This window comes from Fusarium falciforme, chromosome 7 (genome assembly GCF_026873545.1).
Source record: "Fusarium falciforme chromosome 7, complete sequence".
Lineage (NCBI taxonomy): Eukaryota > Fungi > Ascomycota > Sordariomycetes > Hypocreales > Nectriaceae > Fusarium > Fusarium falciforme.
In genome coordinates this window covers 2809662-2822688 of record NC_070550.1, presented here as the reverse complement: position 1 = coordinate 2822688, position 13027 = coordinate 2809662, and the positions used below count along the sequence as shown (strand labels likewise).

Sequence of the window (13027 nt, the reverse complement as noted above, 5' to 3'; positions counted from 1 at the left end):
AGACATACACTTCCGACCGCTGAATATATCGACGGTACCATCTATTCTAGCCAGACAGATCTCTCCAATTCTCACTTTTCCCCGTATCCCCTGAAATACCAGTAGCCTTCCCCAGACCGACACTCCAGTCTCCACACATCCCTAGGCTCTAGACTCGATCAGTGATGGCCCAACTCCGCTCTTAGCGATCTTCATTCCGTCACTCCCGGCTCACGGACCCCGCGCTTCCCGTGGAACGCGTGCCCTCCGTCCCGCGTCTTAAAAAATCCCGTCACGCAGGTCGTACGTTCTCTCATCACAACTTCTATCGGCTTATCTACCTACACAGAATCATCAATGGGCTCCACTACCAACATAGTTCCAAGAGCTGTGAGTGAGATTCGCTTATCTTGATCCTTCTTGTCTCGGCTAATGATATCCTCAGTGCCGGAACTGCCGGATCCGCAAGGTAAGGCGAACGCCATCAAGCTGGCTGCTGGGCCCGGCAAGGTGCATCGGTTACTAACCCACCTTAGATACGGTGCAGTCGAGAGATCCCTTGTACCAATTGCATCACATCAAAGATCACATGCCAAGAAAGTACCAAAGATGTTACTCGCCGTTCGATACACGCAGGATCGGTGCCAGAAAGGTACGCCAGGGTCGTTTCAGATAGTTGAGCCTTGTCCTGACGATGAGTTGTCCTTCTAGAGACCAAGACAGCATTGAATCCCTGCGCAAAAGAGTGACTGCTCTTGAGCAACAGCTCAACAGTTTATCATCAGATCGTAACACCCAGGTCTCTGAGCCTGCCACATCAAATGTGCTCTCACCGACATTGGCGCAGTTAACACCACAACCCAGCCCATGCCATATAGATCTAGCATCGCTCGAGGGCGATTCTTCATTTAGGAAACAAGCTCTTCTTGCAACTGACATTACCGAGTTTGGGTCACTAGCCGGTATCGGGTCACCCCAGGTTGTTGACAAGATCTCCGGTCTACGCAAGCTCCTTGAACGTAAAACGTCCGACGGAGATACGCCTCAGTGCCGAGAATGGAAGCAATCTACAAGCATAACCTTGCAAGGAAACTTGCCTCCAGCTGATTTCGTCATTCGCTTGTTGCGCGCAGTGCAAGGTAGGTCGCAATATGTTTTCGCCCTCTCGTCTCCGTCTGTCCTAATCCGCAGCTCAGGTTCAGATTGCCTGTTGACTTTATACTTCCCTATAGACATGAAGCAGGTCGAGGATTTGTGTCGTCGCGTATACTTCCCAGTACAAGCTGCCACAGTTGGAGAACTAACCCTTTTAAACGCTATGCTCGCCGTCATCTTATGCAGCCTTCAGTGTTTCCCGCAACCAGAATTTTCTGAAGAAGAAGTTGCAAAATACCTGGCTGTTTGCAAGGAGAACCAGCTCACGGGAATAGAAACATACGAGGTCAACATGGTCTCGACCTTTGAGCATTGTCTAGTGCTGTGCATGGCGGCAAGTCTCTCTCTCGTCCTAACCGAGCCCAGAAGGCCACCGTCTGTTAACATTTAATACAGGCCCAAAAGGCCCAAACTGAAGGGGACATTGCACTTCAGTGGCGCTTGTCCTCGACTGCTGCACGGCATTGCCTCGTCCTTGGCTACCACAGGGAGCATGTAGTAGCAGCAATGCCTCCAGATGAAGCAGACAGAGTTCGTCGGCTCTTCTGGAGCATCTATTTCTCAGACAAGAGTACTGTTCTCAGTCTAGGGAGAACTTCAACTATCCAAGACCTGGATGTCGATCTCGAACCGTATGCTATCTCTTCTGACCCTGGACGAGAGTCATGGGACACTTCAATGTGGATGTTTATCGATTACGCGAGGATCCAGGCAAGCATATACGAGCACCTCTACTCCCCGGCATCGCGCAGACGCAGCACCGCAGACAGACAAATCATCGTGGATGAAACAACTAAGCAGCTTTCTAATTGGTATGAGTCATGGAATCAACTCGACACTTCGAAAGCATACAACAAAAAGCTCTTTGACAATACGTTTGGGCCAGTCGATGTGTCTTACTACTCTATTCTAACGCTTGTTCACCATGCTCTGGACCTCTCGACCTCGATCAGAATTATTTCTGATCCTTGCCTTGAGGCAGCAAAAAAGGGGCTGCAGTCACACGTGTCGGTGCATGCCCAATATTCCCTATTGGAGCCCCAATCGTTGGCCTTCTTCGCGGTGTGGTATGTCAGCAGAACGAAACGTTCCCCTAATCTAGTGCATGAAGACTAAGAAGCTCTAGGGTTCATGTCTACTGTCCCCTTACTCCGTTCGTCGTAATATTCCTACACTGCATGACAAATTCCGGCACTGGAGACCTTGATTTACTCAAGGGATCACTAGACGTCATGGACCAGACGAGCAGTCTAGCCAAGTCATGTGAAAGACCATATGAGTTTTGCAAATATCTCTACAGCATAGCAGAGGCACATATGTCAGTCTGTACAGAGAATCGGGGCGAAACCGCTGACAAGGTGGACTTGGGTTTGACTTCTCCACATTACCCTCCGAGTGAGAACTGGCCTTTCCCAGATTTGAATCTCCAGCTCATCTCGTCGGCTTTCCCATCAAGTGATTGGTGGGCGCCTCATACGAGCTGAAATGCATGTACCATACGAGTGTCTTTGTCGCTTCTTTGAATTATCATAAGATTACGGTGGCGTCAGGAGTGAGACCATTGAGGCCAATGATGCGGCCTTTCTTGAGCTGATCAATTACACGAGGGAGATGAAAGTCTATCCCAAGTCAAATTTACCTTCGTGTGCCACCTCAGCATAATGATCCTGGGCCCTGGCATATCAAGGGACAATAATCCGAGCAGACGAATAGCTGTACAGAGGGCACTTGCAGTCTGCAAGGTACAGGGCCCCTGCAGCTGTCATTCCCTTCCAGAAGTGGTCAGCAGCATGAAACAACGCGGCTGCCGTCAGCCAATGAAGCTTGGGAGGGATGAGTGGGCATGATTGGCGTGCCAAGACATTCACGTCTCGGAACTGCCCACCCTGAATGGTATGGCGTTCGGAAGAGGATTCTCCGCCAAACATCAGCCAAAAGAAAACCAAGTCTTCGAAATCAGGCGTCGTCTGGGCAGGTTGCTCCCTCGGACAATGGGTGGCATTGGGACCGTCAAGGGTATTCTTTCAAACCATGTTAGGAGACCACGAATCATGTCTGTAGAAATTCAATCATTCCCGATAGGTTTCAAGCGAAAAAGCAGTGGTGAGTGGGATAAAAACACCCAGTGAAACTTTTGCAAGTTAGCCCACACCACGAGACAGAAGGACCATTGTTCTCCGCGTGAGTGATGAAACTCGGCTGTTAGATAGCAGCGAAGGCTAAGACCTGGACCATAGAAGCACAGAGGCTCGGTGGACGGTATTTGAGTCAGGGCAGCATTAGGTGATTGATTAGAAGTTCAATTAAAGGTCCATCATCAAACACTCAGATAAACCCCATCAGTACCTAAAAACTCGACTCCTCGCCACAGCTAAAGGCAGTTGTTCCAACCCAAGTAACTTCCCATCGCTATAGAATTCCAAGAATATCAGTGAACCAACGTACTTCTCAGTTCTTCAACAAGGCCGCATGCGTGCCCTTGGCATCCTCCAGACCATCCCGATCCTGTGGACCAGGCTTGAGGTAACAATCACCAGGAGCGTTATTGGTGGCGGCGTTTCCTATTCTCGCCCAGAACGGCACAAACGAGACGCCTTCGCAGGTTTGTTGGGTCGTGTTGTAGCTGTTCCAGGCGTTGCAGGCTTCGATACATCCGTTCAGGTTGGTGGCGAAGACTGAGAAGATGGGATCGTTGGGGGCGTTGGTGTTGCAGTAGAAAGTGAATTTGGCCTTGTTCATGACTGTGAATCGTTAGATGATCCTGCTGCAGCTCAGCGGCTTGATGGAGCTTACACTTGGATGTGTACACGGTTCCCGTGGTCGTGTCCTTCTTGTTGGAGCAACCGCTGGTGAGCTCCTCCTGATCCACATCGGTCGAAGCAGGCGCAGTACTCGTGACAGTGACAGTAGCAGCGGTTGCGGCGGCGGCATCAGAGACGGCGGCATAAGATTCACGCAGAGCATTAAGCTTGGCGTCCGAATCATTTGACTTCTTCACAGCTACACCAGTTGCAGCGGCCAATCCAATCACGGCGGCGACAGCGACGGCCAGGGCCGTGATGAGGACAAACACTATGACCGGGCATCCACATATCCGTGATTTCTTTTCGCGTTCGCTGACTGCTGCTGAGGCTGGTGCCGGGTCTTGTGCGGCTTCCTTGTCGTCCAGGGGCGGTGTTCGAGTTTGAGAGTCGTTACGCTCGAAGGGAGGCGGCACATCGCTGCTCGGAGAAGTGTAGCTGGCGTATGGGTAACCTGAATGAGTCGAGTTTCCGGCATCGTAGACCTGTGGGAGGTGATCGGAAGGATTGTGCACCACCTCAGGCGAAGTGTCGAACTAGAAAGGGTATGTTAGAGCATTTTTCACCAAGCAAGCAGCAGTCAAAAGACTCACTTGAGTAGCCATGTTTGGCGTTTGGAGTAAACCAGCAGTGCTTCAACAAAGTCAAAGAAAAAAGAGGAGCACCGCGCACGATAAATGAGGGATATCACCAGCCTGTTATCCTCATCCTCCCAACCGAGCCGTTGCCAATCACGGCCAGGGCTCCCTCCACAAGGAAGTCGTACCCGTCGATTGGGCTGGAAAAGGCTTAAATCTTACCCTCAACTTGCTAGGGTAAGCCGGCACTTGAATCATGCTTCTACTGGCTGCAGGTCCGAGGACCCCTGAGCAATTGTTCAACGTCGTCAGCCCACTCATCCTTGTAGGGCTGCGGGCGGCTTCGTCCTGTTGTCGACTAGTGGCGGAGTTTGGAAAGGCTTGTTTTTTTAACGGCCGAGGCAGGATTCAGCCTGTTGGTGACGATCTGTCTGCAGCCTGCCGTCTGGGTGGGGAGACAAAGACACGTTGGCGACAATCACTTCCTTTCTTTGAGAGCGACACAACGCCAGACTTTTGGATCATCACAGCCAAATCCAGAGTCTTCTCCAAAAAGACCACAAGCCTCGGCTCACGGCACTTGAAGATAATTTCGAGCTACGATCTATGACGAGATTGGCTCCTCGTCTCAATCTAACCGCTGTGGCCAGACTCGAATGAGCCTAGTGGCCGCTTCCGGCGGAGTTAACGGACGCACAAGGCAGGGAGCAGATGCTCAATGCCCATCTAGCGCTGATGGGTTGAAATGTTTACTTTGATCAATGGACGATCACGTGGGACTTTGGGAAACTCTGGACCGGGATGGAGCGGGCTCGAGCGGACTTGAGTCAGTGGGAGCCGACTGGCCAGTCTGAGCGGCATTCGGGGCAACTGAGAATGATTGATTAGTAAAGAAGAGGTCCGATCATGCATGTCTTGCCTGTTGGCTGAAGGTCACAGCAAAACTTGGCATATGGACAAGGTCAGTCTGGCTCATGTCAGCCATGCCTACTCCGTACCCAGTAAGCCAAAACACAACCTGAGCCCACCATGCTAGCTCGACTTCTGAATATCTTCAAAGTCTGCTCCCTCGGACTCGAGTCCGAGTCGCGGGCCGCAGTTACTTCTTTGGGTATCATCCCTCGAGAACGGACCAGCAGTGCCACAAGGCTGGAACATTTAATCTCAGATCTGTGCAGGAGGCGCCCCTTCTAAAGTACTTTTTCACCTCAAAATGAATGGAAACAAGCAAGTCCAGACCTTCTGCACTAACAACAGACCTGAAACAAGGCGCCCTGGAAGGTGATTGGTCTGTTGTTACATCCTGAATGCGATTGGCTAGCTACAGGGGTTGAGCGGATGATTTGCACCTGTATCCCCTGCAAGCCTCGTCCGTTGATCCCGGGAGGACGCTTGACCAAGCGTAGAAGGCCGTTGATGCCGTCGGCCGCCTGCGTCCACTTTCAAGGCTGCTCTGGCTCAAGCACCTGCCCAACTGCGCAGCCATGAGATGAATGGGATCTGCGCCTGAATGTCTTGCTTTCTAATGGCTTGTTAACTGATTACCGACAGGGAAACGATACGACCTTGGGCTCCCATTGCTGCGGCCCCCATGACCAAAGGTCATCAGCACTTGTGTGAAAAGGGCCGAAGGGGGAGAAAAGTTCATGCAAAGATGCCTATGGTTCCAAAGGCAGACTCCAACTTGCAGCAACTTTTTGCGAGCATAGACCCTTAATTTACCTGCCAGAGCAGCCAAGTTACTATTTCTGCTACATCAACAGGAACAACGTTGCAGCTGTCTATCCTTGTATGGTGCCAATGAATCAGCTGCTTTGGGGCTGTGAACACGAGACAGAGCCATCACTGGTGGAATAAATAGAGACTGAGCCCATCCCCAGGAAACAGGATCTACAGACATCGATCAACCATCTCTCAGCCTTCAAGATGCAGTACTCGAGCTTGGTTTCGTTTCTTCTCTTCAACGCCGTCCACGCATGGCTCCCTCACGAGCAGGACTTGGCGGCTTTCAACCTGACTGCTCGCTTTGAGCAGCTTGGCAAGCGCTTCGAGCCTTCTCTTGCGCCTGGCATCAACAAGATCCGTGGAGTCAACTTTGGTGGTAAGTATGCTTCATGAATATATGTTCTTGACGCAAATCTGATTATTTTTAGGCTGGCTCGTCTGCGAACCTTGGTTGCAGCGAAATGAGTGGGAGAACAACATGAAGTGCGGCCAATCCGTCTCTGAGTTTGACTGCATGCGGGAGCATTACTCCGGAAGCAACCGTGAGGCTGGCAACCAGGCCTTTGAGACTCACTGGAAGAACTGGATCAACACGGCCACCGTCCAGTCCGTCCACGATGTCGGCCTGAACACCATCCGTATCCCCATCGGTTACTGGTCTTACGTCGACATTGTCGACAAGGCCAGCGAGCCTTTTGCTGATGGCAACCGCATGCTCCCTTACCTTGACGCCGTTGTCAACAAGGCTGCCGAGCTCGGCCTCTACGTCATCATTGATCTCCACGGTGCTCCCGGTGGTCAACAGGAGGACGTCTTCACAGGCCAGAACAACAAGCCTGCTGGCTTCTACAATGACTACAACTTTGGTCGTGCCCAGAAGTGGCTCACTTGGATGACCAAGCGCATCCACAGCAACAATGCTTACCGAACCGTCGGTATGATCGAGGTTCTCAACGAGCCCGTCTCCCGCCACGACGGAGGCAACCGTTACCCAGCCCCCGGCCAAGACCCCGGCCTGGTCCAAAAGTACTACCCCGGTGCTCTCAAGGCCGTTCGCGATGCTGAAGCTTCCCTCAACGTCCCCGACAACAAGAAGCTCCACGTGCAGTTCATGTCCAAGAAGTGGGACTCTGGTGACGCCCGCACCCAAGCCAGCATCGCCAACGACCCCTTCACCGGCTTTGACGACCACAACTACATCGGATTCGCCCTGAACAACAACGACCGCGGTGACCAGTACAAGCTGATGCACAGCGCCTGCACCGACTCGCGCGTCATCAGCGGCCAGGACTTTGCCATCACGGGCGAGTGGAGCATGACATCCAACGTGGACTGGCACAACAAGGACTTTTTCAACAAGTTCTTTACCGCTCAGCAGCAGCTGTATGAGAGTCCCGGTATGGACGGATGGGTGTACTGGACCTGGAAGACTGAGCTCAATGACCCCCGTTGGACTTACTCTCATGCTACTGCTCTGGACTATATCCCCAAGGATGCTGCTGGACTTGAGAAGAACGTCTACCGCGATGTCTGCGCTGGATTCAGGTAAATGGAAGTAAAATCAGGGTTGGCGCATTCAACTTGTACATACTATTGCATGTGTATCTATAGCATTGGTGGTGAGTGTAGTAGAGACCTAGTTTTGCATCCTGCGTTGAATTCGCTGTGTTGAAATAGAATCTTATGGATTACAATTGTGCAACTATTAGTTGTCTAACTTAGTGGATGTCTAAACAGTTCCTATTAAAACTTTGACTTTTGGGATCTCAATAAAGTAGCTTGACATTTCCGCACAGATTTGTTGCGATGGTGTCTTGATGTTTCTGAACAGAGGTATCAGCTACAACAACAAACAACAGTTATCTGACGATATTGGAACACAATGAAATCACATAGCAAGCTGTATATAATTAAAATTCGAGCCCTGCTCCTGTTGAAGGGAGCTGAAGATCACCAGCTCAACTCAATCCCTTTCATTTTGGGTGGTTCAGTTGAAGTTATCCCGCCGTAGGGTAGCCAGACGGAAACACGGCGTCAAGATCTAAGATAAGCCCGCGTGCTAAAAGAACGATATGTGTCGAGATAAGAAAGAACGTCTAGATACTTTTATTTAATATCTAATCTAGACCTTAGCTGGAATATCTGACGGACAAATTCTAAACTTGAGGAGAGTGGTAACACCAGATTTGCGTATGTTCGTTCCCCTGTCGAACACCAGCTTCAGTGACGTCATGAAAACAACTTGAGAGACTATTCCGTTCTTGGCAAGTACTTAAACCTAATGTACTGCACAAGTGTACATAGCACAAGGCTATTGTGCTTTGTGCCAGTATATAACTACATATCCTAGCATAACTTGGACACAAATCTGGACTAGTGATCCTGCTCAACCTCCAACCAAAGCTCCAACTATAGCTGTAATCAATCCTTCTTTGCCTCCTGAATGTCCACGACATGGCCAGTCTCATCGAGGGCAACTACAATCTTCTTAGTGCTGGCCTTTCGGGGGTTCTTGGTCTCAAAGATCTCGGACAGCTCCTCCAGGTTCTTGCCCTTTGTCTCGACAAAGAAAAAGTACATGAAAACAATCTCGATCGCGATCCAGACGATGTAAACCAGGTACAGCTTCCAACCAATCTCCTTGATGCCAACGCTGATGCCGTACGTGTTGGTCATTGTCGCAATGTTCATGAACACAAACTTGATGGAAGATCCCTTGGCACGAGTCCGGTTTGGAAGACACTCCATGGGGTAGAGGGTAGCGCTGGGCGTCATGCCGGTGGCGAAGCAGATGCCAAAGAGATACACGGCGACGATGAGTCCATAGACGAGATCCTTGTGCTTGTCCGAGTTGGCCGCGAAGCCCGTTAGCATGATGTATGCGGCGAGACATCCCGTGAGACCGCTCATCATCATTCTTCGACGGCCGAATTTGTCAAGGACCATGGAGCCGCACATGGCAGCAGCCCAGCAGATGACAGCGTTGATGGCGTTGATGAGCAATTGTGTGTTGGAGTTGGTCATGCCGGCCTTCTTTAACATCTCGGGCTATTATCACCTGTTAGAGGATCCTCGACAATTATTCCAACACGAAGACTCACAAGAAAATATGAGATGACGTTATTGCCGGACCACTGGCCAAAGAAAGCTGTGGCAACAACAAGCATAATCCGGTACCGCGCAGATCGAGTATTGACAAGTTCACGGTAATCCCACCAGCGACCAGGTTCCTCGTGGGTGTGTTCTTCCAAGATCTGCTGATACTGCAGCTGGACGATGGGCGAGTTAGGGTCACCTTCGCCGTGATACTTGGCAAAGATGGCCAATGCCTCTTCGGTTCTGTCCTTGGAGATCAACCAGCGGGGAGACTCAGGGAGGAAGATGACGAGAGCCATGGCGATTGAGGGAAAGCCGGCCTGTAGGATAGTGGGAATTCGCCATGCCCATGAGGTTTTAACATGCCTGTGAGACCTAAGTTAGCGAATACAACAGGACAAAAATGGAAAACACTCACAGATTGGTACCATAAGTAACCCAGCCTGCCAAAATATTACCAACCCACCAAAAGTTGTTGTACCTACTTAAATATCAGCAACGCCAGGATGATCGGGGTGGAAACGCGACGTACATGCCGGCAGTCAAGCCTCGATAGGCAGGATGAGCAAGTTCGACGGTGTACGCTGGGCCCGCGCCATGAGCGACAATGGCCCCAAAGCCAAGGACAAATCTGCCTCCGATGAACTGGCCAAGACTGTGGGCAGAGCCCTGAATAGCGGTACCAATCAGGATCACAAGACACCCGATAAAGATGCATGGCCGTCGACCGTGTACATCTGAGATGTATGCCACAAAGGGGAACGCGGCAAGCTGAGCCAAGTTGTAGATAATAAAGACGATACCGGTAGATGAACCACTGCCGTCAAGACCGAATGACTCCTGGTAAGGTTTCATCGCATTGATAGCTCCCATGAGAGAGCCATCTGAGTCACGTTAGTCAACGAGTTGACTTGTTGCGCAAAGACCACAGCTTACCGAAACCTTGAATAGTCGAGACGAGATAACCGACAGTCATGACGACATAAAGGCGAGCCAGAGACTTGCCCGAAAGCTTTCCCTTCTGAGCGAGGGCCTCTGCAAGAGCTGCAGAGGATGTCTCAACCTGAGTGACATGTTCGATCGGCTTGGCCATTTCACCATGCTCTTCTGTAAGAGATGGGGGCTTTGCGGCCGAGTTTCTGCCCGGCCTAGACATTTCGATAAGACTGCTGGCCTTGAGGGTTGCGTTAGGAAGAGAATCTGTGTCGGTTGATTTAGTGTTGGAGGATGCGTTGCGGTTACACGGGGACAGCATCATTTAAGTAGTTGGTCCTAAGACACCGGTTACCCGAGGGTCGGAAGTCTCCAGACTAAAACGTTAGGCTTGTGTGTGGTGCCACCATCGAGGTCGATCCCACCGTTCCCCATGGGGTCACGTTGGTTGAACCTGGGGCAACAAAGTTGGCCAGGTCGCGGGTTTGTGGCATGACTCAGTGGAACAAGCGAGCAATTCACCAACCAAGGTCAGGGCTCGCTAGTCTTCTTGATCGTTCGCTAGTGAATGGTCTGCATGTTCCTTGCAATCCCGCCTCGATTCCCGACGACGCAGTGTTGAGCCTCTCGGCCGCAACCCCGCAACCGGGACGAAGGAACCCTGGAGGCTAGTTCACCTGATTTAACAAATCTGTCTTTGGTTAAATGTATTGGCGGGGAATTGGGATCAGGGGAAAGTCCGTATTATCCAGTTTGCCTTCAAAAACACTCGGGCAGCTGGCCGAACTCCTATTCACGTTGTTTCTAATGAGGAGGCGTGCTCCACAAGCGAGCGTATCAAAGGCCTCTTGAATTTCAAGTGAATTCAGCTCGGAAAACTACTTTTTTCTTATTCCTTTGTTTAGGGGAATGCTCTTGCTGCACTGGGAGACAAACTGTCTTCTACCTAAACATCAATGAGGTTTCTTAGTTGGTTAAAGACCGCTACATTATCTCCGCCATGGATAGCATCCTCGCTCCTCTCCTGAATGGGTTGCGAAAACTCCAGAATAAACTGCAACATCCACCGGTCAAGGTGAAAGGTAGCGTCCTTGTACCGAAGGCAAGCATTGTGAAACTTTTCTAGCTTGCTGATCGTCACTGAGACGATGGGCCAGTACTTGTGTAAATCAGTAATCATCTCAAAGTTCCTCTCGAGTCTAGACTTGGCCGTTGCAATCTCTTCGTCGCCAAGGCTAAAGAGCAGTGTGTGGATCTGTACTGTTGAGGACGTGACGAGGTCATGGCCGACGAGCGAATGCATAATGTCTGTCTCGGGCCGCTGCTTGGCCTTCCAGATGAGATCGCAGAGGTCAGCCGCGTGTTGTTTGCACTTTGTCGCGAAGTTGATAGTCTGCTCGTAAGCAGGACTGTCATCTGCAACCTCTAGACTCGCTCCCAGGGAAGAATAGAAGAGAAGCTGTCCGATATGATGGTAGTTCATGTGCATATTGACAAATGTAGGCCCAGACCCTTGGCTGCCCCAGAAAGCCATGTTTTCTTCCGTGTATCTCAACTGAGGAGGCAAACCAGTCAGCCATGTATCCAAGTTTGCGGCTAGTTCCCCAATGGCCTCATGAGTCTGGGCTCTAGATAGTTTCTCGGTAGCGATTCTAGCATTCAGCTGATTCACTTCGTAGAGAAGGGTATTGAGACTGATGAATCTTGCGAGCAGCGAGTGGGACGGCCATGAGTTTGGAGAAGAAGGCGTGGCTGGTGATGCGACATGCTCAGCTGGCTCGTTCAAGTCAAGATTTCTAAAGTCTTGCTCGCTTATTGGCAAAGGAACGTCATGGCGGATCTGAATAGCACGGGGGAGAGAGACAGATGAGCTATTCCAAGTGTCAGTCGTAACTAGTGACCACCACACTATCATGGGTTAGTGAATTTCTAAACCTATAGCGCGGCATCTTTCTTAAAGTGAAAGTTTCATACCTCGACGGTTGATCTCTTGCTCGACGCGAGTCTTGACTTTGATGTTGGGAAGGTCCAGCAACATGGCCATGCGGGAGGCAATGGTGAGGTAAACACATTCTGTCATAGCCTCACCATCCGCAATAAAGTTTGCAGCAAGGAGCATGCAGGCCTGTATAGTTACTATCGAAGTGTCATGCAAGTCGAGCAACTTTTCCGCTTCTTGAGCGTACGGGCGGCCCCTGTCCCAGGGGTTGATATGGCTGAGGCTCTGATGACCGGAGAACCGAGCCGACAGGCCGATGACGGCAAAGAACAAGACTCTGGGAATGGTGCCACTATGAAAAGCCGCTTTGAAGGAGGGCATGTGGAACATGGTTGGAAAGGCAAAGTGGACATGAACGAAAAAGAGATCAATGAGCTCCCTCGACAAGGCGCGGTCAGGGATTGCCGCAGACGAAGCGTGGAGCGCCACTCCTTTCGGGTCAGCTAGAGGAGCATAGCCTTGTGGCAAAGCGGGCTTTTGGTCTGGCACAACATCACATTGGAGACCACGCTTTGTGCAGAAGACGCAAGTCGTCCCACGGCGCGGCCGAATGCACTTCTTCTGGCGGTCCCTGGTGACTGGTGTTAGCATAACGCGCCTGTTTTTCCGACGGACACTCTGGAAATTACCCACCGACAGGCCTTGCAGGCAGATAGAGGTCTCATGATATCGGGATAAAGAATTGGGCTATCAAGCAGATGATCCACCTCTGGGCAGGAGAAGTAATGCGACACTGGCAACTGCTTGGCTTGGAAGGTTTC

At 51.0% G+C, this 13027-nt stretch overlaps 5 protein-coding genes across 5 annotated transcripts; 2 read left to right on the top strand and 3 right to left on the bottom strand.

The window, feature by feature from the left end:
* Positions 1-327: 327 nt before the first annotated feature.
* Positions 328-2618, top strand: NCS54_00951800 (Zn(2)-C6 fungal-type domain-containing protein; the record flags this gene model as incomplete). Its single annotated transcript, XM_053154863.1, has 6 exons — positions 328-369; positions 425-448; positions 516-631; positions 691-1483; positions 1531-2201; positions 2261-2618. The coding sequence occupies exons 1-6, from the start codon at positions 337-339 to the stop codon at positions 2616-2618; spliced, it is 1995 nt and encodes a 664-aa protein (XP_053010838.1). The 5' UTR covers positions 328-336.
* A 964-nt stretch (positions 2619-3582) lies between these two features.
* Positions 3583-4540, bottom strand: NCS54_00951700 (Hypothetical protein; the record flags this gene model as incomplete). Its single annotated transcript, XM_053154862.1, has 3 exons — positions 3583-3875; positions 3928-4471; positions 4529-4540. 3 exons carry the CDS (start codon positions 4538-4540, stop codon positions 3583-3585), a joined length of 849 nt encoding a protein of 282 aa, XP_053010837.1.
* A 1899-nt stretch (positions 4541-6439) lies between these two features.
* Positions 6440-7787, top strand: NCS54_00951600 (Cellulase domain-containing protein; the record flags this gene model as incomplete). Its single annotated transcript, XM_053154861.1, has 2 exons — positions 6440-6614; positions 6667-7787. The coding sequence occupies 2 exons, from the start codon at positions 6440-6442 to the stop codon at positions 7785-7787; spliced, it is 1296 nt and encodes a 431-aa protein (XP_053010836.1).
* An 872-nt stretch (positions 7788-8659) lies between these two features.
* Positions 8660-10490, bottom strand: NCS54_00951500 (MFS domain-containing protein; the record flags this gene model as incomplete). Its single annotated transcript, XM_053154860.1, has 5 exons — positions 8660-9286; positions 9340-9700; positions 9753-9815; positions 9867-10218; positions 10271-10490. 5 exons carry the CDS (start codon positions 10488-10490, stop codon positions 8660-8662), a joined length of 1623 nt encoding a protein of 540 aa, XP_053010835.1.
* A 723-nt stretch (positions 10491-11213) lies between these two features.
* Positions 11214-12931, bottom strand: NCS54_00951400 (Zn(2)-C6 fungal-type domain-containing protein; the record flags this gene model as incomplete). The annotated part of the gene is made up of 3 exons (XM_053154859.1): positions 11214-12175; positions 12242-12837; positions 12900-12931. The coding sequence occupies 3 exons, from the start codon at positions 12929-12931 to the stop codon at positions 11214-11216; spliced, it is 1590 nt and encodes a 529-aa protein (XP_053010834.1).
* Between the last annotated feature and the right edge of the window lie 96 nt (positions 12932-13027).